The 27,660-nt window shown below is 43.7% G+C and overlaps 2 protein-coding genes across 4 annotated transcripts in view; one reads left to right on the forward strand and one right to left on the reverse strand.

The window, feature by feature from the left end:
• Positions 1-19,589, forward strand: part of LOC146064572 (coagulation factor X-like) — a 39,538-nt gene extending 19,949 nt beyond the window's left edge. For all 3 annotated transcript variants that reach the window (XM_083178231.1, XM_083178233.1, XM_083178232.1), the window contains exons 2-9: positions 1,149-1,216; positions 1,868-2,022; positions 4,343-4,367; positions 6,456-6,569; positions 7,787-7,921; positions 10,141-10,595; positions 11,636-11,753; positions 13,880-19,589. In XM_083178231.1, the coding sequence (XP_083034357.1) occupies positions 1,159-1,216; positions 1,868-2,022; positions 4,343-4,367; positions 6,456-6,569; positions 7,787-7,921; positions 10,141-10,595; positions 11,636-11,753; positions 13,880-14,457 (1,638 nt within the window). In that variant the 5' untranslated portion in view covers positions 1,149-1,158 and the 3' untranslated portion in view covers positions 14,458-19,589. The remainder of the gene's footprint in view (positions 1-1,148; positions 1,217-1,867; positions 2,023-4,342; positions 4,368-6,455; positions 6,570-7,786; positions 7,922-10,140; positions 10,596-11,635; positions 11,754-13,879) is intronic.
• Positions 19,590-25,258: 5,669 nt separating this feature from the next.
• Positions 25,259-27,660, reverse strand: part of IWS1 (interacts with SUPT6H, CTD assembly factor 1) — a 30,405-nt gene continuing 28,003 nt past the window's right edge. Inside the window, exon 14 of the mRNA XM_083178236.1 lies at positions 25,259-25,694. Within this exon, the coding sequence (XP_083034362.1) occupies positions 25,563-25,694 (132 nt within the window). The 3' untranslated portion in view covers positions 25,259-25,562. The remainder of the gene's footprint in view (positions 25,695-27,660) is intronic.

The following is a 27,660-nucleotide window of genomic DNA, read 5'->3' on the forward strand; positions in this document are numbered from 1 at the left end:
CGGGGCTGGGTTTGTTGGAAAGCCCTGGTCCTCAGCTACAAAATGTAATGGCGGGGGTGGGGGGGGCGGCACGTGCCCGGGTGCCCCCCCCCCCTGAATCCGCCAATGCTGGGCAGCGCCCCTGCAGTAAAAACAATATTTTTTTAATTTAATAAAAAAAGGGCAGCACTCCTGGACTGATATGACACACTGGGCAGCACCCGTGGACTGATATGGCACACTGGGCAGCACCCCTGTCCTGAAATGTCATACTGAGCAGCACCATTGGACTGATATGGCACACTGGGCAGAACTCCCTGACTGATATGGTACACTGGGCAGAACTCCCTGACTGATATGGTACACTGGGCAGCACCTCTACAGTAAAAAAAAAAAAACACTTTTTTATTTTAATAAAAAAGGGCAGCATCCCTGGACTGATATGGCACACTGGGCAGCACCCCTGGACTGGTATGGCATACTGGGCATCACCCCTGGACTGATATGGCAAACTTGGCAGCACCTTTGGACGGATACAGCACACCGGGTGGCACCCCTGGAATTATACAGCACACATGGCAGCACTGCTGAAAGTTTCTAACAATTGTTGTTACTGTATGTACAAATGTTGTTACATACAATTGTTGTTACTTAAACACTGTATGTACAATTGTTGTTACATACCATCGTTGTTACTGTATGTACAATTTTTGTTAGACCATTGTTGTTACATACAATTGTTGTTACATACCATTATTGTTACTGTATGTACAGCTGTTGTTACATACCATTGTTATAATTCTATGTACAATTGTTGTTGTTACATATCATTGTTGTTACTGTATGTACAATTGTTGTTACATACTATTGTTGTTACATACCATTGTTGTTACTGTATGTACAATTGTTGTTACATACCATTGTTGTTACATACCATTGTTGTTATTGTATGTACCATTGTTGTTACATACCATTGTTGTTACATACCATTGTTGTTACATACCATTGTTGTTATTGTATGTACCATTGTTGTTACATACCATTGTTGTTACATACCATTGTTGTTATTGTATGTACCATTGTTGTTACATACCATTGTTGTTACATACCATTGTTGTTACATACCATTGTTGTTATATACAGTAAATGTTCGATTTTATTTATTCTAGATACAAGAAGATGAGACAATTCCTGTTTGTCACACTGTTTCTGCTGTCTACCTCATTGTGTGTCTCAGGTACATTACTGTATTTTCTTTCATTGGGATAGCATAAGTATTTTTATATGTTGGTTTTTTCAATCCAATTTAATTATGTAAAATGGTATTAAATGTATCACTTGCTTTGAAATGAGACTTGGGGCCTGATTCAGTCCTGCTCCCTAGGCTGCATATATTCGCTACCTAAAGAGCAGGTAAACTCTGCCCTGATGAATGCACGCCCTTCCGCAGACCGAATCCCTGCACCAGCATGCGAGCGGATGTGTGTGCTTTCACATCTGCTCGCACGCGGCCGCACAGAGGAAACATCATTTGATGATCGCTCACCTTTGAATGATTTTTCCTCCCTTTGGTCCGAATAGTAAGTCTATACTTACTTTTCAGATGGTCGCTATCCGCCGATATGAGGGTGAGGCGCCCATCGGTGAGCGAATGCACGGCAAGTGTGAAACTCTCCGAAGGCATTCGCTCCTGGGGTTTTCGTATGCCCAACCATCGGCCTGGGTAGCGAACTCAGGCCTGACCGATCAGGTTTGAATCACCCCCTTAGTTGGCCTTAGTGTTTTATGGTATAGCGATTCTTTTATTATGCATCAGCATTGTGGGATTAATGCCATGTACACCAACTAGAATATCTTAACTAGAATATCTTGTCTGTACGCCTCTCAGTGTTCCTAGGCAGAGAGAAAGCTCACCATGTGCTGAAGAAACGCGCTAATAGTTTTCTAGAGGAGATACTCCCAGGAAATCTAGAGCGGGAATGTTATGAAGAGACATGTTCTAAAGAGGAGGCTCGGGAAATCTTTAAATCCCAGGAGAAAACGGTAAGTATAACACACGGAGCCAGGGGCAAAAGAGAATGACACGATTTAGAGCTCAGGAACAAAACATGGGGCTTCTTCAGCTCTGATCGCTAATTAGAAAATGTGCAAATGGATTATGAAATGACTGCGCATGAGTTTCGTAACCATCGCACACGCATTTGCAAATTTACATGGAGCACGTTTTTGTTCTGTGTGTGCGGCAGCTTTCTCCTCGCTGTCCACTGCGAAGTCTTACATGTAGGGATCCATGCTTAATTAGGCCCAGTATATTTTATTATGTGTTAATGGGGATTATTTAGTCAAAAAGTGCAAATGCCAGTATAGAATAGCAATGAGACACACTGGGGGAAATTTACTAAGATGGGAGTTCTATTTCAAATGGGATGTTGCTATGGGCAACCAATCAGATACTATCTATTATCTTCTAGAACATGGGTCTTCAACCTGTGGCCCTCCAGATGTTGTGAAACTACATGTCCCAGCATGCATTGCCACATTTTTTCCTATAAGAGCATGCCAAAACTGTCAGGGCATGCTGGAGCATGTAGTTCCACAACATCTGGAGGGCCACAGGTTGAAGACCTGTGTTCTAGAAGGTACTAAATTAATAACAAGTTGATTCTGATTGGTTGCAACATCCCATGTGAACTCCCATCTTAGTAATTGTCCCCCACTATCTTTTATTGACAAACTTACACTTACTTTTAGAACACCCCACACAAGCTATTGAAACACCCAACCTTATATATCATATTCATATAATTAACATGTGCGCTATCAGAAATTTGTGTGCACTTAAGTTGTATTTGACCCTTATGGGCTACTGTTCTGCAATTTTTACTGGAGAGGAATACTTAGGATGCCGCCTAACCAACCAGTGCTGACACATGTGCAATAGACATGCCGCATTTGAACATGGAGGTTATGGTGTAGCTTTCACTCTAATTACATCCTATCCTGGGATGGTCTTTTAGTGTCCTGTGAGCAGAATAGCACAAAAATAATTCTCTTGTTGCAAAATGAAACAATATTATCACATCGACATCACATAAAAATGCAGGGTGTGATATATATAGTCCTGTATGATAACTACATGACATGGGAAAAATTATACATTAGACACCAACTTGTCTGTTAAGAAGACAAAGGTACTTTTTGATAGTAGTATTGTATTGCTAATGTAAACACATGCTGGTTTCCGCCATTATTCCTTACATCTACATTAAAGAATCACTTAGTGGGTTATTTTGGTTCACTCCTTCTGGCAAATTCCTTCTTAGATGAACAAAACCATGTGCAACGCAGGTGGGGTAGATGTTACTTGTGCAGAGAGATTTGGGTGGGATTTTACTTCAAACTGAGATCCATATTGCAGTGTAAATATAAAGCAGTCTATATTGCCCCTGCACAGAATTAAAATAAGTCACCCAAATCTAATTCTCTCTGCACATGTTACATCTGCCCCTCTGCAGTGCAAATGGATTTGTCCATCTAAGAAGGAATTTGCAAGAAGGAGTGAACCAGAATAAGGCCCTTAACCCCCCAAAACTACAATTTTAGCTATGAACCATGAAGGTAAAATATACAGTTCAGGGTTAAGAAAAATTTCTCTGCACCAACATGCAGAACAAGTACAGGTTGAGTATCTCTTATCTGAAATGCTCGGGACCACGAGCATTCCGGTTAAGGGATTTTTCCGGATTTTGGAATAATTTTTTTTAAACATACTTACCTGTCCCCTGGTGGTGCCCCCATGGTCCCTCGGCATCCACTTTGTCCCCCGGCGTCCATGGCAGGCCTCCAGCACCGTCTCTGGCATCTCCAGTGGTCCCAGGAGTGCATTGCCCGACCTCCCAGGCGCACACACTGGCGCAATGCACTCCTGGGACCGCTGGAGACGACGGAGAGGATGCTGAAGGCCTGCCGTGGACGCCGGGGGACTTGGTAAGTATAAAAAAAGGGTTAGGTGGGTAAAAAAATAAAAATAAAAAAATTAGAATTATTCCAAAAAAACACGGTTTTTGGAATAATTTGGATAAGGGATGCCCGGATACGGGATAATCAACCTATATTTTGCTCAATATTGAAAAACAGAAACACTTCAAAGGGACTCTGGAAATTTTCCATCAGTGGTCCTCTGTAATGTAGTGTATATCCATCCTCATACAGATACACAAAGGGGGTAATTTTTTAAATGTACCTATTAAATTGTCAGCAATAATCTGGTTACCATGGATTACAAAACATTTGTATACATTAATATAGATGCTATTACTTTAGTGACATTTTGTAATCTTGTTCTTCTTTATTTGTTTTGCAGACAGAGTTTTGGTTTCATTATAAAGGTGAGTGAAATAGTCACCAATGCTGGCCATAAATCAGACCAACTTTCCGCCAACCATCCAAATAGCTGATTGGGTGGAATAAAAATCTGGTACTGTATGGGACCAAAGATAATTTGGTACTTGTTTCCTATCTGGGCGCCCGCTACGTTAATTGCGCACCATGCTATTCTCCGTATAAAAATCGGATCGCATCGCATCGGATACCACAAATGCACATACACGATATTGAACGATGCGATCCGATTTCGTTCCCGCTTTGATGGTTGGCCCATAGGATATATAGGAAACCCCCCCCTGATGGTTTAAAATGCGCCTCCATTGTTAACGCCACCCCAGTATTGACGTCAACCCGAAGCGTGGCGAGCGCAGCGAGCCCCGCGAGGGGCGGCGGTACGCGTCCTCCGACTTTTTCATACCCCCACTATCCACGTCGGGGTGGAGTTGAGAATAGAATAGTGTGGCGAGCGCATCGAGCCACCGAGCCCGAAGCACGGCGAGCGCAGCGAGCCCCGCGAGGGGACGCGGATACTTCACAGGTATCCGTGTCCCCTCGCGGGCTTCACAGGTATCCGCGTCCCCTCGCGGGGCTCGCTGCGCTCGCCACGCTTCGGGCTCGGTGGCTCGCTGCGCTCGCCACACTATTCTATTCTAAACTCCACGCCGACGTGGATAGTGGGGGTATGAAAAAGTCGGAGGACGCGTACCGCCGCCCCTCGCGGGGCTCGCTGCGCTCGCCACGCTTCGGGTTGACGTCAATACTGGGGTGGCGTTAACAATGGAGGCGCATTTTAAACCATCAGGGGGGGGTTTACTATACAAATCGTGGGTTTGCGGGGTTATTACATTGAAATCAATGTAAAATCGGGTCTCAGGGACCATTTAACATTGATTCCAATGTAAAAATCGGGGTTGATCGCGTCACCGCATGCGATGCGATCCGATTTAAAATGAAATCGGATCGGATAGCATCGTATGCCATCGTACATCATCGCGTACCGAATCCGATGCGATGCGATACGATTTCATTACGGTGCCGTACGTTGAAAACCTGGGCGCCCAGATAGGAAACAAGTACCGATAATTTGTACTCAGTCATTTGTTTTACAAAATCTGGAAACAGATAAAAACTCTCACTCAGACAAGGGGCGGGATATGCTTACAAGGGCAGCATGAATGAAATAAAATAGTGCAAAAAGTGCAACAAACGTTTGGAATGGAATACTTTCCTCCTGTATATCTAAAAAAAGGAGAGATGATGTCCTTAATCAAGTGTATATTTCTCAAAGTAGATTATCGGGTGAACCAAAGGTCAATCCGAAATGATTCAAACACTATTGGTCGACAGGGTCAAAAGGTCAACAATAAAAAGGTCAACAGGGAAAAGATTGACAGGGTCCAAAGGTTGACAGTCAAAAGGTCAACAGTGTCCAAAGGTCGACAGTGAAAAGGTTGTCAGGGTCCAACGGTCGACATAGTCAAAAGGTCTACATGAAAAAGGTTGAAGCATTTTTATCAAATTTTGAGCCAACATGTGCCAAGAGGCGGTATTTCTTACACACCCACTATGGCGCAGCGGGAAAAATAATAGTGTGCCGAGCGCAGCGAGGCAGCGACCCCAAAGCATGGCGAGCTTAGCATAGGGGACGTGGTACACTTAGACCTATGTCAACATAGACAAGCAAAAAACTCATGTCAACATTTTCACTGTTGAAATTTTGACCCTACCGACCTTTGGACCCTGTCGACCTTTTCACTGTTGACCTTCTCCCTGTCCACCTTTGGATCCTGTCCACCTTTAGTGGTTAACCACATGACTGTAGACCTAGACATTGTAGATGTAATATACCATAACCTCAGAACCATGCTGTATCATTCAGGTTTTCAGTCTTCACTTGTAGTAAAATAAAAGTTATAGTACAAACGGCAGCCTTAAGCGATTGTAAAATAAATGCTGCTGTTATATTTTGTATAGAAGAGTTTATGTATTGACATTATTACAATCTGACATGTTACCTTTTTATTCCATTCATATATACTATTAACTATTTTGTCTCTACTTTGAACACAAATGTGATTGTCTCTTTTTAGACCTCAGTCCATGTAAAGAAAATCCTTGCGTTAATGGGGGGATCTGCCAGCAGTATCACTACAGTTACACGTGTCTGTGTCCCCCCCGTTTCACGGGAAGGCACTGTGAAAATGGTGAGGAATCTATTCTTTCTATCATTAGATCAATGGTTTTAGAAATGTTTGTACTAAGTGTGTGCTTGTTATGTCTGATGTTGTTAAGCATAGTTGAAGTATTGGGCTGGAGGCAGGCTGCCATAACCGCCGCTATTGCAGTATAAATACCACCGTACGGAGTGCCCATGTCCACTTTAACACCACACTTATAGGTGTTAAGGCCCCCATACACCTGTAAGACATTGCACCCAATCATACAATCTCAATGGATTGTTTGCAGATTGTGTGTACATTGTGTGCACACAATCGAACAATGTCGATCCCAGGGGATTGGAGGATTTGTCATCCGTTCTGACGTGCTGCACGTCCAATCAGTTGGGATTGACAGAAGATTGTATGTGCTTTTAAGCACATGCAATCTGTCATTAGATGGCTCATACAACCAGAGTCATGTGACACTCCCTCCCTGACTAGCATAGAAGAGAGGTGCAGCTTCCGGGCGGCCCATGGCAGTAAAGACGTTGGGAGCCGCAGAAGTTTCCAAGCGGAAGATGGGCGGGTGGCTGAAGAGAGCGGTGGACGTCCTTTTGCTCAATTCTGTCACTACTCTGAGAACAGTTTTCAGGGGATTGCTGCATTCGGGCTATTTAATAATGGCATAACACAGCAGATGTGAGCAGATCGGTAGTTGCTGGCAACCTGTAAATTAAAAAAATTATAAAACAGGATTTTTGGCACTCCTATACTATTGATCCTAGTAGGCTTTCCCCCTATTTAAATGAAGCTTCAATCATACAATCATGCAGCAGATGGATTGTATGGCAGATTGTATGATGGATTGTGAGTACATTGTGTGTCAAAAAACCACCAAGGACTGCCGGGGAGTAAAGGAAAATTGGACAAAATCATGAATGTAAGAACGGTCTATCTGATGTAACATAGAAACATAGAATTTGACGGCAGATAAGAACCATTTGGCCCATCTAGTCTGCCCCTTAATGTATGGCCACCTTCACAATGTCCCCTTTTGTAAATACCTAAATACTTTCCAATGAAAACCATTTGCCTGTTATCTCCATGGCTATCCCACCTGTCCCATTGTCCTTTGCTTTGCACTGGTAATGGTTGTGGTAGGAGAGATATTTTACACTGAACTTGAGGTCCAACCATTGTTACACAGGCCCTTTCTCCTACAGCATGTAATATTGTAACGTGTAGCATGCCTTTACTTGCAGTGCGGTATGAGTGCTGGTATAAGAATGGAGGATGCTGGCAGTACTGCACAGACACAGCCCGCTCACTCAGCGTCACCTGCTCCTGCGCACGGGGGTACACACTAGAGGAGGATGGCAAGAAATGTGCAATATCTGGTAGGTGGCAGCTTCAATTCTACTATTTCATCATGTCTGATATAAGAACTTATTCTCCATGCGTACAACAGAAACTGAGGATATGATAATGCTTATATCCAGGGTTGGACTGGGGCCCAGGGGAAACACCTGGTGGCCCCCACTACCTGGTAGCACACCTTCTCTTCTAGGGTCATGTTTGGATGCCACTGCCCAGTGACCGTTGACCGTGCATTTACAATGCATGTTGGTCAATTATATTTACCTGGTGACAGGAATGAGGGGATCCCTGAGCAGAAACTTACTATCAGGTGCTTACAGTAATACAGTAATAGGATCACCAGCAGCAGAGAGTCCGTGGGACTGTGTTGACACATTTGATACTCCGGCCCATTATTATACAATAGCTAATCTTCAATATGGAAAACATGGCAATATGATAACAAGACTTGATATATAGAAAGATGATTAGAGTGTGCTCAAGTTTAAAATTAAAACTAAAAGTAGCACCAAGTAGTAATAACACAATAAGATTATGACACTAATATGTCACAATAAAATGTCACAATCAGTATTTCTTCATGTGTCCGATATCAGCATCTATTCAAACAAGAGCAAGGATCCATTTTGCAGTAAATACACCAATGCGTTTCATCTAGCGACTTCATCAGGGGTTTAGCAAAATAATGGTCATCAAAACAAATTCAGGATATGAGAGAATGTTCTTTAACTTTAATGACAAATTCATAGAATCAAATCAGGTTAGTGAGGTAGATAAACCTCGACCTTGACCAAAGCTGTAATGGTCAAAGACAAGGGGCCTTATTTTGGTTCACTCTTTCTGACAAAATCCTTCTTAGATGAACAAAACCATGTGCACTGCAGGGGAGCATATGCAAAATGTGCAGAAAGAATTAGATTTGGGAGGGGTTTTACTTCAAAGTGAGATCTATATTGAAGTGTAAAAATAAAGCAGCCAGTATTTTCCCTGCACAGAAACAAAATTACTCACCCAAATCTTATTCTCTCTGCACATGTTACATCTGCCCCCCTGCAGTGCACATGGTTTTGTCCATCTAAGAAGTATTTTGTCAGAAAGAGTGAACCAAAATAAGGCCCTAGGTTCCCCTTCTTTAGAATGGGGCATCAGTCACAATATTAGAAGCAACCACAGTAAGAGATGTTGCCTTCTCCACTCCAGACTAAGAATGACATATATATATATATATATATATATATATATATATATCCACGAATATCGTGCACACACCTTCCAATTACACCTGCCGGGGTGTCAGTTTAGTATTTAAAACATAGTAGCGAAAGAACTGCACTCAAAGGACTTGTCTTTGTAGGAGAATAAAAAAATTCATGATCAATGATCATTTGTAAAGCCTGAAGACGGGAAATAAAGTCCCGAAACATTGCTGAAGACCTACGTGGTCTGCGTGTTTATTCTCTTACAAAGACAAGTCCGGCTAGTGCAGTTAGTTCGCTAATATATATATACATATATATATATATATGTATATACACACACACCAAAGACCATGCACTCTCTAATGGTTAGGAAAAACAATAGATGGTGTATGAACGTGGCGCAATGCAGCCCTAGAGTCACAGTTCCTGAAATGTCACCCACACTTCAAAAACATATAGCCAATCAAAAAATGTGGAACATAAACAACAAGGCGCAATGTATACTTATGACTTTTGAGTATTGTCCTTAGGTATAAACCAAGTACTTCTTAGGATCAATGGTGGCCAGGTGTGGTGGAGAGTCTCCAGTGAAGATGAACAATATACAATAGAATATAATGTATAATATATTATTTTGTATATTGTTTATCTTCACTGGAGACTCTCCACCACACCTGGACACCATTGTTCCTAAGAAGTACTTGGTTTATACCTAAGGACAATATCCAACGTCATAAGTATACATTGCGCCTTGTTGTTTATGTTCCAAATTTCTTTATTGGACTTTCTAATGGTTGACCAAGCCTTTGTGGCGGCTGGTCAAACCCCCTCTAGAGACTGGCTAAATTCTTAAACTTGAGCCCCTACCGTTGTATTAGCGCGGTGGGTTCTTCATGCTCCAATCTAAAACTGCTTATATCTGTATCTTCTTCAGCCGACTATTAATAAATAGTTTAGCATAAAAGCAATAATAGTGGCATGTTCGTTCCGTTCTAACCATTGGAAACCTGATGGGCACAAGCCATGTCTTTCATTCTCAGATCGTTTTCCTTGTGGAATGATGTCCAGTTCATCACGCTCGCTGCTAGATCCAGTCCTAGAATCTCTAGAACACTCTACTTCTGGGCCAAACACCACAGAGTATTCTCCTCCCAATACAACAGCTACTATGCCCACACCAAGATGTGTAAATGATAGTGTTGAAATGCTCCTCACAAATGAGACTGCCTGGCCGCAAGCGACAAACAAACCTATTGAAAATGTCACTGCTCAAGACTCAAATGGGACAGCCAACGGCACTAGTCCTAATGAGAGAGGTGGTGTTAACAACACTCTGAATGGTTCAACAAATAAGAAAGACCATAAGAACAGTACTGCAGGTGGAGGAGCTGGGAATGGAACTACTTTAAGTGAGACATCTATTGAACTGGGTGGTGAAGATGGAACTCGGATCGTTGGTGGCATGCGCTGTGAACTGGGACAGTGCCCCTGGCAGGTGTGTATAGTATTATTATTATTACATTTGAGTGTTTTGCAGCGCATACAATAGAACGGTACAGGGAGACAGAACGTAACATTACAGTAAATAGTAACAAAGATAAGTACAGGTAACGAAGAGCACAATAATACTTTGACAACTGTAAGAATGTCTGTACATCTAGAATACTGCTGAATAAACCACTTACTTGGATGAGTACTGTTCACTGACTACTGGTATTGGCTGGTGAATAGCATTACTCTCATACCATCCCCAACAGTGCTAACTAAGCACACCTATGTTATTTACATGCATTATACACTTTAGCTGCATTAGAACAAGCAATAGGTAAGTCAGAACAAGTAAATAAATAAGATACAAAGATTCTACTACATGGGCCTGATTCTGAGGGGGTGCTAACTGCAAGCAATGCCGCCGTGCACACAGTTTGCTAATGTTCTAAGCACAGTGCATGCATCCAGATTGCAGTGCGCATGCATCCTAAGAGTTACAGCATGGGGACATGGAACGAATTTGGATGCAGTAAGTATGGATTCCAGTGTGAGCTCCTGACAGATAACAAAGGTGTGGCTAGACCGGCGCAGGCATGTCGCTGACAGTGGCCACATGTAAAGAGACACAACTGCTGAGACAGGAGGCCGTGGGCTCCTGCCATAGGGCTGGTTCAAGTTTCAATGCATCAATACATCCTATGTTGCAACCATGGTATGTTTAAAGACGCACCTTGATGTATTTGGATGCTGCACGTGAGCATCTCGGTTTTGTAGAAATGGTCCACGGCATTAGCATAAAGAAGTAGACACTGAGCATCGGATGTACTAAGCTTGAAAATAGGGAGTGATAAACCACCAGCAAATCAGCTCCTAACTGCCATGTCATCAACTGTGTTTGAAAAATGACATGTAGGTGCGGATTGGATGGTGGTTTATCACTCTCCATTTTTTCACTTTTCAAGGCTTAGTACATCTAACTCGTAAACAGGCCCAAAGCCTCTACTTCGCAGACTGGTACTTTGAATGCTCCACTGCCTCTTTCAGGTTTTGATCCGTAATTCTCGAGGAATAGATTTCTGTGGTGGAAGTCTGATCAGCCGACGCTGGGTAATATCTGCTGCACACTGCTTCGAAGGCATTGACCCACATCATGTTACTATCGGTGAGTGGTCTTACTATAAACCTTCAATCGTTAATAGGGTGTCCCTCTCATACCCCATAGGATTAACACATTCTTAAATAAAACCATAATGTAAACAAATACTCGGAGGTGTAGAAAGGGCAGTATAAGGCCATATCTATTTATTAAGAGCATATTAAGTATATTAATTTATTTTATTTATTAACAGTTTCTTATATAGCGCAGCATATTCTGTTGCGCTTTACAAAAGGAGACAGTGATACAACAAACTGGGTATTTACAGACAGTCAAAAGGTCTACTTAGTCAAACTGAAGTATGGTGTCAGAGAAAGGACCGCTATGTGCTAAACAATTAGCAACCTGTAAAGTCCATCTGATATCCCCCAGGGTGCACAAAACGAAAAATTCTCAAAAGCTACCAACAATAGGTATCCACTCAATCTTCTAACATGACTACCCACTCGATACGGTGATGACACCCCTGTCTAGGTGGTCCAAGAGACTACTGCTACAACCTACAAGTCTCACACACCATCTCCCTACACGCTTCTAATCCTAATTGGCGATACCCCAATATTTTCCCCATTAAATTTATAGATCGCTTCTGCTCCCAAAATGCATAATCTTAATTTTTTTTTAAATTGAGTAATTTTTTTTATGTGGCTGGGGTGTGATCGGCACCCGTTCTATATGTTCCAGCCAATTTTTCACCAAGTACAAATGATGCTACACAGTCTCGACTCCCATTTTATAGATCGACCTCATGTGAGGCACTGTCAAAGGCCTTAACATTTAAGTAGACCACATCTACTGCATTGCCTTGGTCTAAGTTCTCACTCACCTTTTCATATAGGCTATTAAATTTAGTTTGGCATGACCTATGCCTCACATATCTATGTTGGATCCCACTTATAATCTTATTGCATGCCAAGTACTCCTGAATGCTATCCCTTAAAATACCCTCCAGTCATTTTCCCTCTATATATGTCAGACTTATGGGTCTATGATTTACTAAATGTATTTTACTTCCCCTTTTATATATTGGTACTACGGCTCGGGACTATGCAAGTCGCCGAGTCCGTTTGCCCAGGAACCCTGGACATGTCCATAACCCATTATGTTCATGCGCACAAGAAAAACATTGGTTCCCTTTGCGAACGTGCGGGGCCGGGACCAAATCATTTGGATTGAGCTCCTACATATGCTGTTCGACGGTCTCTTGGTACTGAGCCTGATGAAATTGAATCTGTGAAAATGAAGCATAATGGCCTAGCTTTTTCTAAGCTCATCTCCATTAGAACCCTAAGGTGCAAGCCATATGGCCCTGGAGATTAATATATCTGGTTTTTGAATAGACGCAGGTTAAGTAACAGGACATTATCATTACTATGATTTTGTCCCATTATTTGATCCTCTCTAGAAAATACTGTCGAGAGTAAGGCATTTAATTCCTCTGCTTTGTCCTCATCATCATTAATCAATCAATTGGTATACTTTTTACTAACAAAGTATACACCATCTCCGCACTTTCTCCTCACTGGCTGGGAAGTGGGTAACTAGAGGTGGTGGAGGTAGTTGGTGCAGTAGGATGAAATTTTCCTACGTTGCCAAGAAACATTGAACTGGCACAATTGTAGGTTAAATATGTATAGACCTAATTCAGACCTGATCGCAGGAGAAATTTGTTCTCAAAATAGGGCTCAAAAACTGCAGGTCGGGCAAATGTAACATGTGCAGAGAGAGTTTGATTTGGGAGAGTTATATTGTTACTGTCCAGAGTAAATGTTTAAATAGGGGATGTTCAAAATGTGGTCGGCTTTTATTTTTCACTGACTGGGTTTGTAGGCCATGACCCCTTGCCACCAGGCTATGCCCCCACTTATTGCACGCTAGGCCTGCATAGGCCCGCATAGGCCCATAACTTTCTATTATGACATATTTTAGCACACAAAGGAGTTAATTGGTCCGGTGAGTGGCCTCTAGTGGTCAGTAGAGGTAATTTGCAGAAGGACATTGCATGTTTGTGGCGCAGAAGACACTACTGTAGGTGTGTTGTGGTGTATATATGTGTGTATGTTTTAAGATGGGGTTACGAGGACTTTGCTTGTTCAGAAAATTAATATTTGAATATTTTACTTCAATTCTAGGAGATTATGACAAATATCTCCGCGATAAGGAAGAGCAGAAAATTGCAGTGCTGAAAGTTTTCTCTCACCCGTATTATATGGCGGAACATTATGACAATGACATTGCACTTCTCTACCTACGCAGCCGAGCTATCTTCAGCGAATACATCATACCTATTTGCTTGCCTAGCCCTAGCCTTGGGCTACTACTAACCCAAGAGGGAGAGGTAGGACAAGTAAGTGGCTGGGGAGCCACGCGACATTCAGGTCGTTTTACTCGCTTTTTACTAAAGGTCCGTCTACCTGTCGTCAGCCAAGAGACTTGTCTGGCTTCCACTAATATGGTATTAACAGGAAACATGTTCTGTGCTGGATACGATATGGAGGCCAAAGACGCTTGCAATGGGGACAGCGGCGGACCATTTGCTGTATTATATCGTAACACCTGGTACCTGATTGGAGTGGTGAGCTGGGGAGAAGGATGTGCAGATGAGGGGAAATACGGTGTGTACACAAGAGTGGCTAATTATATTTCATGGATAAAGGAGACTATTATTGATACAGAGGGATTTGATGAGTCGCTTGTACAAACATTATGAGATCCATCTCAGTCTTTTCCAGTGTTTATAAAGACTAAATACAGATAGGAGCTGAAGGATGAAGAATAAGTTTGTGCTAAATATAAACCATATCCAAAAGGAGGTCATCAGTAAGAAAGATATACTGTATGGACTATACGGCTGTTGAAGAATAACATTGTACTTTGAAAATATATTGTAACTAGTTTCCAGCCCGCCAGAATGACGGAACTACATAACTGTAATGTCAGCGGCTGTGCGCTGACCTTATATCGCTCTGTCGGGACCCCTCTAGTAGCCACCAGCATGCACAACATTGGAATTCCCCCCATAGAGATGAGGGGCAGCGTTAGCCTTTTATTATATGGGATAATATTTTTGCCAACATCATTATGAAAAACAGACCCATGACTGGAGATGTAAGAATTTTAAAGGAGGATAATTTAGTAGGAGGTTCCACTATGCAAGGCATGAAACGATATACAAACACAAGTATACAAGGCATGTACGCTGTTAACTCATTGTTACGTAGCCACAGAGATAAGGCTCGATTCGTTTCAAAAAGTGAGGCTGTAGCAGCAAAGAGTCTGGGCAGTGTTCCTGCATTAGATAAAAGTCCAGACTCCTGTAATAACCAGGGGCTTGCTGTATGGAGGACAAGCATGCAGTATCGTACAGGCCCAGGTGCAGTGAGATATGCCCATTCATCGATCAGCAAGCTACCCACCTGGCACACACGCAGAGGAACTGAACAGGATTTGAAAGTTCCACTAATAACAAAAAGACAAGTATCTTTCTCTATTTATATATACCCTAGAACTCTTAAGGTCACCACCATCCACTAGTTTGAGGTATTGCATGCGGTATTGACCTAATGGTTCAAAATTGTGTGAAAAGGGCAACATCGTGAAAGTGGATGGGCACCTTTGCCTTTCTTGGTTCTGCGTTCCGGGGTGGTCACCCAGCACTTCATGGGCATGCCCACAAAAGCAGTGGGTGTGCCCATACGTTGCATACGTTCTTGGTTCTGCGTTCCGGGGTGGTCACCCGGCACTTCATGGGCATGCCCACAAAAGCAGTGGGTGTGCCCATAGAAACGTTGTGCATGCCCCAGGTAACACAGGTATTCCCTGCCAGCTCAGGGTGGGCAGCTGACTTCCCATGAGTTCAGCGCCCATCCCAAATTCATGGAACAATGTGCAGGGGGAAAGTAGCTCCTGGACTACCTTTCATCTGCGAAGAGAGGAACGGTATTTCGATAGTGAGCAAGCATCAATTGATTTTTCCACTGTGTGTGCGCATGTGAGCGGATGTGTAAGCGCACACACCTGCTCATAGCATAGCAAGGGGATTCGGGCAGCCGGGGTGGCCTGCGTTCGGTGGGGTGGCATTACCTGCTCGCTAAGCTGCCAATATAGGCTGAATCAGGCCCTTATTGCAAAGAATGACAAATGAGGCAGCAAGCATTTCAATGTCACAGTCACTAGAACCTTTTTATCGGAGTGCAACATAGAAACGGTATCTACTTGCTAAATCCAAGTCTCTATATGTATTTTGACCGATTTACCTTGGGGGGATTCCTGTCTAGACAGCACCTGCAATTGGGGAGAGAGGGAAGGAAGTAGGAGGGGGAGAGGGAGGGAGTAGCAGAGAAAAACGGTCCAAGTTCTAATAGATGGGTACCAGCGGGGCCCCGGAATGAGTAGAACTAAAGAACATCCTCGGCACTCCAGCAAGTGATACCAGGGCAGCTGAGAGGAATGCCGGGCCCCGGTAAAATTTGGGGTGTGTGGCCGTAGTGTGGGAGGTGTGGCCACCTCCTACACTTAGGCCACACCCCCAAAATATTTAGAGGAGGGTGAAAGAGATCTCTAAAAACTCTAAACTCAGCTCAGCACACACCTACAGCATGTGCTGTGCTGACAGCAGGCTCAGCATGAGCTATCATACTGTCAGTGAGACGCTCATGCTGAGCCTGCTGTAAGCACAGCACATGCTGTAGGTGTGTGCTGCTGTTGCTACCTGGGAGGGATAGAGCGAGAATCGAGGGGTCTGACCAGGCAGGGCCCCTCCAGCAAGCCTGGGCCCGGGTAATTAGTACCCACTCCCCTCCCCTCTCGGCTGCCCTGAGTGATACTCAAACAAGGATTTTGTTCATTTGGATACCCTTTTCAAGCACATATGTGTATGTTGTCTTAAAGGTCTTTAATTCATGAAGCACTTTTTAAAGAAGATGGGGAGAAGAAATGGCACAACGAGAAAGTGGGTGGTTTAGACACATGAGAGAGAAAGTAGAGATTACATGACTACAGACACATATTTTTTTAAATCATATTTATATTTATCATTCTGTATAACGAGAACAGTTAGACAGCACATACAGCTAAGCAAATATGTACATAGCAGTAGTACCAAAGTGAGATCTGTAGGATGCATGAGTGGGAAAGTACATTTATGAAATGCACAGATCAGAGGGTTAGAGTAGGGGATAAACACTTGGAGGAGGATTAGAATTAGGCTCAGGGAGGGGAGTTGAACATCAGGCACTTGGGAGAGAGATTAGTACTAGAGGGAAGGTTAGGACTAGGCACCGGGGGAGGTTAATTCACTAGGTGGAGGGTTAGCCACTAGTGCCAGGGTTGGCCTGTAACTGCAGGGTTAGGATTAGACAATTGGTCGGGGGGGTGGGGGGAGGGACTTTATAGCTAGGCTGCTACTGCAGAAGATTAGGGTTAGGAACTTGGGGGAGGGTTAGGATTAGGTATTGGGGCAGTGTTAGGCTCTAGGTTTGGGTTAGAGTTAAAGTCCCTATCCACTAGTGGAAAGTATCGCATGTGGGACCTCATATGCATACCCCACCAACTTACCCAGCAACTCCTGGGTGGCCCTTCTATGCTCTAATGCAGACCACTGACTAATAGTTTGATAGATGTGTTTGTATTGAACATACTGTAAGTAGTTAAAGAGCAGTGGAGATAGTCTTCAATTAAAAACTAATTTATCATAAGGCTGGGCTCAGCTACAAATGGTTTTGGCTGCACATTCTTTGATAGTAATGTCGGGCCACATCCCTATAATTATGTGTTTCCTAGACAGGTGGTAAAAATATTTATGTGGGCTGGTATAAAGAAACTAATTCAATGTCCTTATTTTGTTTGGAAATAAATAAGTGAATAATCTCTGTAAACTTGTTGGAGGTTGTTCACAAAAGAAACAAATGTATCATTTGTGCTGTAAGTGTTTATTGGGCCTATTCATTATTAGGACTTGGGAGTGAACTACATTAGAAACGATGCATGACATGCGCACCAGCAGCAGACACTGCCATCATTTGCAGCTGTACCTACCACATTGTGATATGCCTCAACCACCGTATTTTAATTTTGGACAAGATTTTATTTTCAAAAATTGTTAAAACTGCTAAAATCGCATAATTTGTGTATTTTTGTTACTACCGTATAGGGATGCCAATCCCCGGGCTTTTTTTCAATCCCGGGGTCCGGGATTGAAAAATGCTCAATCGCAGGATTCCCGGAATTGGCATCTCAATTAAAAAAAAACACGCCTGTCCCCCCTACACATTTACTTATATTGGATGGGAGCGGGTGGGCAGCAGCGGCACTGGGGTGCCTGGTGCTTTCGGGCAGGAGCTAGTAGCAGAGCATGGGAGTGGTGCGGCCAGGAGGTGAGGTTGAGACAGTACGACAGGAAGAGGGCGATATGCAACAGTAAGAGGTCACGCTGTGGAGGCCGCATGCCGGGTCAGGAGCAGCTGGGCAGTATCTGAGCATGTGCTCATGCCTGGCATTAGACTGTGCATGCGCAGTCTAATCCGAAATCCCAGAATTTGATAAACCAATCCCGGGATTGTAATCCCGGACATTTTGGAGCCAAATCCCGGGATCCCGCTGATCCTGGGATTGGCCACTCTAATACAGTATTAATGATCTCAAAAAAATTAATTTACAGTTATTTATTTTACTCTTGCAAAGGATTGTTTAGCAGTCAATTGTTTGAAACTACTAGTAGTCTTCTGGGATAAAGATCAACCCTCAACAGCAGCGATGGTATTCCTAGTGCTGAAGGGATTCTACTGAGGAATCCTTGATAGTGGAGGAGTCACTTATCCTGATCCAGTATGCAGGACTGCCTCCGAACATTAGTGATAATGATAGTATTAGCATTGGATATTGCAGGAGCTGGTCATCTAGCTGAGAGAACGGAGCTATTTCATGCTGGTCTACGTGTTATTTTTAGCATGTTTTTTGTTTTCCCATAAACTTTTCATGAACTCACTGCAAATGATGTAACAGGGAGGAGCCTCAACCTCTACGTACTGTGGCCTTACAAATGCTACAAATGGTGAGAAAAATGTTGTCAGGATTTAGGTAAAAATTCTACACATAAGATGTGGATTCAGGCACAACGACATCATCATCAACATCCTCAATAGCACCATTGTCAGCTACACAAATCTGCTCCTCATTCTTTTGTACTTCCACGGTGGTATCCTCAATTTCTATGTCAGCATATTTTAGAAACGGCTTCTTTATGGGTACAGTATAAGAAAGGTAAGACTCCCACATAGCACTTGTGGACACACTTAGATTCTCTTCAGGAATTTATAATGTCTCCGAGCACACAGTTTGTTCTACTGCTTTAGTGGGGTTTCTTAATTTAGACACCTTTTCTAGACTCTGAGTGAGAAGGGCTTACATCATCATGAGAGCAAGTTGCCTCACTGATAGTTGTAGAACTTTCCTTGCCACTTTGTCTGGTGAATAGCATGTTGCCAATTTTTTGTTTTTCAGCAGCAGACTTTCCTTTCATTAGAGATGTTATTTATTTACCACTGTAAATTGTTGTTGTTGTGTTTTTAGATGCTTTGACTTACCCCTCTATGCCCAGCAGCGGCATAGTATGTGGTTCCTGCTCTTCTCACAACAATTTTTTTTATCCATAATGATGCACACCAAAAAATTGTACAAAGAAATGAACAATATGTCTGTGTTTTTTTTTGCTACTTTTGTCTCAAAAGACCGCTCACATTGCAGGATACCATAGCGCTTATATGTATGCAAACAAAAACGCAGCACAAACATTTTGTACAAAAAAAAAATTCTTAAAAAATGATAAACTTTTAATGAACTTTACGTGTTCCCAATATTCCAAATTGCGCTACCAACAGATTTAACAATATCAATGAGTTAAGGTACGGCCGCCTTACCACTATATTCCCTGAGGGATAGGGAATAACCAAACCCAAGTATAGTACACAATAGTGGTTGTGGGGCCAGGGCTGGCGCCACCACTAGGCAAATCTAGGCATTTGCCTAGGGCGCCAGCCACTGGAGGGCGGCACTTCGCCCCTCGCCTCTCGCATGGAGTCTGCAGGGTTGTCCGTGCCGGGTACCTGCGGCGCTGTGTGATTCTGGGGTCTCACTGCAGGGACCCCGCCGCCAGATCACACAGCGCCGCAGGTACCCCCCCCCCCGTAGGCACCGGGGCGCCCCACCCCCTCTCGCCTGGGGCGCTCCGGTGCCTTGCACCGGCCCTGTGTGGCGCCTATAATTCAAATGTTAATGTCCGAATACAATATATGCAATCCAAATACAAATGAAGTAAAAGGGGAGAATTCTTCCAACACTTGTTTATTTTTTTCTTCACAGGATTATCAAGTAAAAAACGGCAAGTAGAAATAAGGGATATTTTAAATAAACAAGTGTTGGAAGAATTCTCCCCTTTTACTTCATTTGGATTGCATATATTGTATTCGGACATTAACATTTGAATTATAGGCGCCACAACCACTATTGTGTACTATATTTTAATGAACTTTGTTCACAAATGACACTGGAGTTACAATGCTTATGTAAACCCAGGGAATGGGATCATTCGTCAGACTGCATTTAGGTCTACAGTCATTAGGTCGACCCCACTAGGTCGACTGGCAGGAAGGTCGACCTGACTTAAGGTCGACATGGGCCAAGGTCGACATGACTTAAGGTCGAATTTGCATAAAGGTCGACTTGAGGAAGGTCGACTGGTCATAAGGTCGACATGGGTTTTTCACTGTTTTTTGATCCGAATGTCGACACAGTCGACATGGACACAGTTGGCAATGAGAATCGGACCCTCGCATCGCTCGCTTCGCTCGCAATGCTTCGGGCACGGTGCCTCGCTGCGCTCGGCACACTATTTTATTCTCCCACCACGCCCTAGTGGATGGTAGGGCATGAAATACCGCCTGTCGGCACATGTCGGCTCAAAAAACAGTGAAAAACCCATGTCGACCTTATGACCAGTCGACCTTCCTCATGTCGACCTTTATGCAAATTCGACCTTAAGTCATGTCGACCTTGGCCCATGTCGACCTTAAGTCAGGTCGACCTTCCTGCCAGTCGACCTAGTGGGGTCGACCTAATGACTGTAGACCTAAGTTCATTCTAATAGATGACCGCATCCCAAACCCAGTGGGGTACAGCATGGTACTTGTATGTTATGGATACACAGTGGGGGCCGGACAATCAGAGTTACAGTACTTGATGTTTTATGGATACACAGTGTGGTAAGGCCTGCAGAGTCACTGTAAGTGTACATTATGGATACACAGTGTGGTAAGGCCTGCAGAGTCACTGTAAGTGTACATTATGGATACACAATGAGGTACGGCATGTGGAGTCTCAGTACTTTTAGGTTATTGGATACACAGTTGGGTAAGCCTAGTAGTTGTACATTATTGGATACACAGTGGGGTAAGGCCTGCAGTCACAGTACTTGTAAGTTATTGGATACACAGGGGGAAATTTAATGTATTATCGCGCCTAAAGTGACGGGAGATCATGGGGCTATATTCAAATGGTGACTTTTATCACAGCTATTGCACCCATTAAGGTTGAGTTTAGGCATGTAGGTAAGTATAATTTATATAGCGCACTTTCTCCAACAGGACTCAAGACGCTTTACAGACATTAAATATCAATGCACATAATACAGAGGATGTTGGTAGTACAGTAACAGACAAAAGAAACCCTTAAGCATAATGCAGGATTGGTGCAGCATTTTGTATAATAACTTTCATGGGTTGTGCACTCCACCCTGACAAGGTACCGGGTGCGACAGCCATTTTAGGCGCTCTGCATAGGATTACCCTGGGTGGAATAGATTACCCCTAAAAGAAATTTGCCAAAATGGGTGATTTCAGTGAATACTCAGGTCCGTGTATTTTTCATCCCATCCACAAGTGCACCAAGTGAGGCAGCCATGGAGGGCGCACTACGAAGGTTACACTGTAGGAGGCGAGCCATACAAGGACCCAATGCATATACTGGAAAGCAAATACTTGTGTAGTAGTATGATAAACCCTGCACAGAGACATCCACGTGACCCACATCCTGCCCGCAGAGAAACCATCTGAGGCATCCAGCTTGGTGCACTGCATGTATGCTGGAGGGGGGTCGACCTAGACCCATGTTGACCTTGCTGCTTGTCGACCTACTTGTTGTAGACCTAATGACCGTATCCCGGGACAGGCACCCAGCATTTTAATTCCCCCCACAGTGATGTAAAGCCTGTGAAGGCAATGCCCAAGTTTACAATTTCCTGTTATTAAGTTATCAGTGAGTTGGATGTAAAGGTTAAAACATTGGTTTTGTTTTTGGGGTGCTGCCAATACCCCTGTACCCCAACATTTTGTTCAGTTTTATAATCATTTTTATTCCAAGGCATTTAAACATTGGCAGCTGGCACAACATACATGTATTTATGTATTACCAGTTTCTTATACAGCTCAACAAGTTCTGTTGCGCTTTACAATCAGAAACAGGGATAAAACAATATAGGGTAGCTACAGTCAAAATGGTAGGAGGGACCTGCTTACAATCTTATAGGGGGCATATGGCATAAATTGAACACAATCTTCCTCTCCCTAGTCATCCTAGTAACACCCAATGCCTTCAGACAGCATAAACTTAACATTTACATGACTTTAGCAAAAAAAAAAAATGCAGGGACAAGACCTCTAAAAGGAGCTCGTTCCTACATGTGATACATAGCGATCACATTTTAAATCTTTACTTGAATGATTTTCTTTTACAAAATGGTGTCTGCTGTGCCGCAGCTACTGTATCACAGCATACCTGGTCACAAGTCACTCCCTGAGATAATGTAACATCGCAGCCCCTAAGCACTATGGGAGTAGCAAGCAGTGGTCTCTCACCACTCCCCTGTTACTGTGTCGTCATCTCTGCATCCAGACTGAGAGTCTGTGACAGTGACACAGGCAGTCACACTGCCTCACTCACAGGCTCTCAGATAGACTCAACTGCAGACTACACACCCCTCCACCTGAAAAGTAACAAATCGCTGTAATTTACCGCTGTGGGGATAGTACGCAACCTGACACCAAGAGTATTGATGGAGAAGAAACCCACTTTCACTCCCGAGCGTTATGTAAAAATGGCCGCTCACAGAGGGTGGAGAGAGGAGCCTTCATCAGGCTTCTTTAAATACCAAAGACAGGGGGGAGTATAGAGCAGCGAATTCTCCTCCCCATCCAGTGACTGCACGCACCTTCCATCAAAATGGTGCTCCTGTTTGCAAAGGAGATTCCTGGGTCACGCAGAAACAACTTGTAACATGCCTTCCCCGCCACCAACAGTCTGCATCTATGTGAATAGGCCTTATCCCGAGATACTTACAGCAGGATGGTTACAAACAATCACATAGAAAACGAAAAGCCAGGAGTCTATATTACTGACAAAGGTGTACATAAAACCCATTACTAACAACCAGTGTATTTATTTATATGGCACCACAACACAAGAGTAATATTTTAATTGATTGTGTCAAACAGATCAACAGTCACAGGAAGGTGAAAGTAGTACAAATGTATCCAAACAGCCCCTCCTGGCACGCTAAGTCTGGTGAGAATCTGCATCGGACGTGTTTTCCGATGATCCTGCATCTTAGGCACAGTGCAATGCCACCAGTACAATGTGCTGATTAATTTGAAACATGAGACCTGTGTATCTATGTGCGACTGAGTTCCTGAATCGGTATACAAAGTACTGTACTATGACGCAGCGACCCACAGCCTTTTCCCTTACCAAGTCCTGCTGTACCGTCACATATACAAGTGTTGCATATCACATTAATCAGGAGTGTCTCCTGGGGGTTCCGAGCCATATCGTGCTGTGTCCAAGATGCATTTACAGCAAAATAAAAACCTCCCAAGGCTGCCGGAGTAACACAGTGCTCGATAGCTCACTGGCACTATGAATCTCGCACTGCGCAGTGTATTGAGACATCTGTAAGTAATTCATTGCTGTGGGTTTCTCTTCCATTGTATATTACCACAATGTTATTAAATAAGCCTGAATGCATCAATCATGAGCATCAGTGGGAAATTAACAGAATTATTTTTTGTTTATTTGGGGATAAATTGTCTAAATTGGGCATAATTTATCTCTTTATTAATTTAGGTGTTAATCAATATTTATTATTTTGCTCAAACATGGAACAAGGAAGAGCATGACCTAGTAATGATATATTCCTTTTACCTCAGCCTAAATAACCTTGGTTTTTTTCACAGGAGCGTCTGAAAACCCGGGTTTGCAGACAGTGTAATCGCACCCATTTAAAATGTCATGGGTCGTGAGACCCGGAATTTCTACCTGGGAAGCGAGCTGGGTTGAACACAAGTTCAACCCAGCTCGCTGTGCAGTGTAAACTGGGTCGACCCGAGAACTGTTCACTGCAATGGAAAAGCGCTCATTTCCCAGCACCGGCCTGGACCTGCCCTCGGTGACATCACCCCCTCAGCATTATGCCGGGTCAGGAGGCAAGTGTAAAAGGGGTCACAAGCCGGGTGTCAGCCGGCTTGGAGCAGGTCTAAAATCTCTGGTGCGACCCAGCTTCTTGGTATAAGAAGCTGTGAAAATAAGTGATTTGGGAAGCAGAACCAGGTGCATGCAGAGTACGCCTATTGCCTGCACACACTGGGAGAGGGGTTATGGGAGGATACGTCACGCTGAGACCCCTACATCAAAGGGGCATCCCATTACCCTAAATGATGAATTTGACAGCACAAGTGGTTCTAGGGATCCTTTTCTGTACAGAAAATTACATGGGATGAAAAAAAATATATACTCTTTACTGACCAAGTAAGGCTTCTTGATTCCAATTTAATAAGAACCAACCGCACACGCGAGTCAGAAGAGCAAACATCATGAAGGAGAAAAATGTCCCCTTCCCCTTGATCGTCATTCGATATATTGGGGGGTATTCAACGCTGTGGACGAGCGGCGACCACTCACCCTGTCAGTATTCAACGCAGCCCCCATCATACACCAATTCCCCCTCACTCCATTTTTTGAGCGAGGGGGAATTGGTGTATGCGGCTCCAGAACCAGCGAGACTCGCGGCTAAATACAGCGAGTTTTCTGCATTAGCCGCGGGTCTCGCTGTTTGGGGAATTCTCGCCGTCCTGTGACAGCGAGGATTTCCCCAGAACATTGAATAGAGCGAGCGGCCGGCGCAGGGGTTAAACTGCGAGGATCGCTGGTTTTCTGCAATCCTCGCTGTTTAACCCCCTCGCCGGCCGCATTGAATACCTGCCATTGTATTAAAGTCACTTGAACATTAATATCTTGAGTATTTTAGGAAAAAGACTCATGCTGCGCAAAACACCCTTCATTTTCACCATCTACCACACAATTGCTTAGGCAAGGCTAGGTCTATGCAATGACCCATAGGAAGGGTCAGACTTCCATACCACACACCTTCTACCTAATAATCCGATTTGAAAAGTCTTGAAACAGGGTTAGAAAAACCAAGATAGAATTTTATTGTCCAAAATCCAGACAATGAGGTACGAAGAGAAATTTATCTGTACAAACAACAGCATTAAATAAAGCCCCAAAAGGGCCAATGAGAGGAATTATATTCGGTAAGCAGGAGAGACCAAGGTCTACCTGCAAGGCATAGAACACATTTACAGGGAGAAAAAAAAAAAAACATTAAAACTATTGCAAAAGGCTCATAAGAGTCCAATTTAATGACAGCAATAGGACGAGTTCATCAAGAGCCCAATCACTATCTGGATGTTGTGTTGGATGAAGTGCACGTCACAATGGCATCTTATTTCCCTCTATACTGATCTTAACAGCATGGGAAGAACGGCTTTTCTTCCGGATGTCTGTGAACTTCCTCATCTGTTTGTCCAATCGGCTCACACCTTTCTTTGCGCCTCCCTGAAACTGAGAAAAAGAAAGAGAACGTGTGAGAGGATTTTTGCTATTTGCAGCCAAAATACAATGAGGCGTACAGCAGAACGGCTCTTTCAGAAACAGAGGACACATGCAAGTCAATCTCCTTACTGAAGCTGGTAATCCATGCCATTTTATTAGAACAGCCAACTATACACATACTGTAATAGTGCCCCCAGCAACATTCTGTATATCTATGTGAATATACCTTCTTATTAGCAGGATGGATACAAATTAAAACATAGGTAGGAGACCAATAGACTTACTAGCCAGGTGTCTACATTACTCACAAAGGAGTACATAAAACCCATCATTAACAACCAGTATTATTATTTATTTATATGGTGCCACACAGTGATATTTTATAATATTGTGTCTTCAGTCACAAGAAATTGAAAGGTACAGATGGAGCGATCGCCGGCGCAAAGACGCTCCATCTGACTGGGACGCACGTGCGTCTCACACGCACGCGCTTCCCAGTTTCTGGATGGCGCCGCTGCGGGTCCCTGCCCGTCTTCACTTCAGGGAGACTGGCAGGGATAGAGGGGACGGTGGAGTGACTAGTAGCACCGGGGAAGGCGGCGGTAAGAGCACTGTAGCCACAGGGCGCGCGAGTGTCTCATGCGCGCGTACCCCTGGCGAGAAACTGCCGCTGGCGATAGAATCGCCAGCCCCTACAAGAAAGAGGCCAGATCCATCTGTAGGACAGGTTGAGTATCCCTTATCCGAAATGCTCGGGACCACAAGCATTTTGGATAAAGGATTTTTTTAGATTTTGGGTGATTTTTTTTTCCCCTACTTACCTGTCCCCTGGGGGTGCCCTGATGGTCCCCCAATGTCCACGGCGGCCTCAGTGATCCTCTTCAGCGGCATCTTCAGTCCCAGGGGTGCATTGCGCGATCGCGCTGGTGATGTCACCGGCGCACTTGCGCAATGCACCCCTGGGACCGGAGATCCCGCTGAAGAGGATCCTGGAGGCTGCCATGGGAATTGGGGGACGAGGTAAGTATAAAAAAAAAACAACTAAAAGACCCCAAAATATTCTGAAAATCCAATGTTTTCAGAATATTTTGGTTTTTGGAATACCCGCATACGGGAGACCCGACCTGTAGTACAGATTTATCCAAATACATCTTTGCTGCAGTCACACCAAGCAGCCCCTTCCTGGCACACCGGCGCCTGTGACAATCTGCTAGCATCGGACGCTTTTTCCTACAATCCTGCATGTTAGGCGCAGCGCAATGCCACTACTACACACCTGATTCATTTGTGTATCGGTGTGCATCCGAGTCTCTGAATCTGTATACAGACCACTACCATGCAGTGGCCTCAGTGTTTTTCCTTACCAAGTTCTGTTGTGCTCTGTATACAGACTCCCTCACATATATAAGTGTTGCATATCAATTAGTGGTGTCTCCTGGTGGGTCCTAGCCAATACGCATTTTCAGCAAAAACAAAAGATGCTCAACGCTGGCGGAGTTACACAGGATTGGTCAGCTCACTGGCACTATGAATCTCGCACTGCATGGTGTATGTGTATGAGGACACATCTGTAAGTAATTAGTTGCTGTGGGTTACTCGTCCATTGTATATAACCATAATGTAATTACATAAATCTGAATGCATCTCAGTCATAAGCCTCACGGCTAAATAAAAGGAATTAACTTAATTTATTTATATGGGGGTACATTTTCTAAACTGGGCATAATTGATCCATTTGTTAATCATATTTGTTATTTTGCTCAAACATTAAAAAGGAACAGGCTGACATAAGTGAGGTTAGTGGTTTGAGAAGCAGAATCCGGTGCATGCAGACCACACCCATCGCCTGCTCACACATGGAGAGAGGTTGTGTGTGGATACATCACACGGATATCCCTGCATCACAGGGGCATCCGGTTTCCCTCAATGCTTAATTTGATGGCACGGGTGGTTTTTTTGAGTCTTCTCTGTTCAG

Source organism: Crinia signifera, chromosome 3 (genome assembly GCF_055691185.1).
Source record: "Crinia signifera chromosome 3, ASM5569118v1, whole genome shotgun sequence".
In the NCBI taxonomy this organism is placed as follows: Eukaryota; Metazoa; Chordata; class Amphibia; order Anura; family Myobatrachidae; genus Crinia; species Crinia signifera.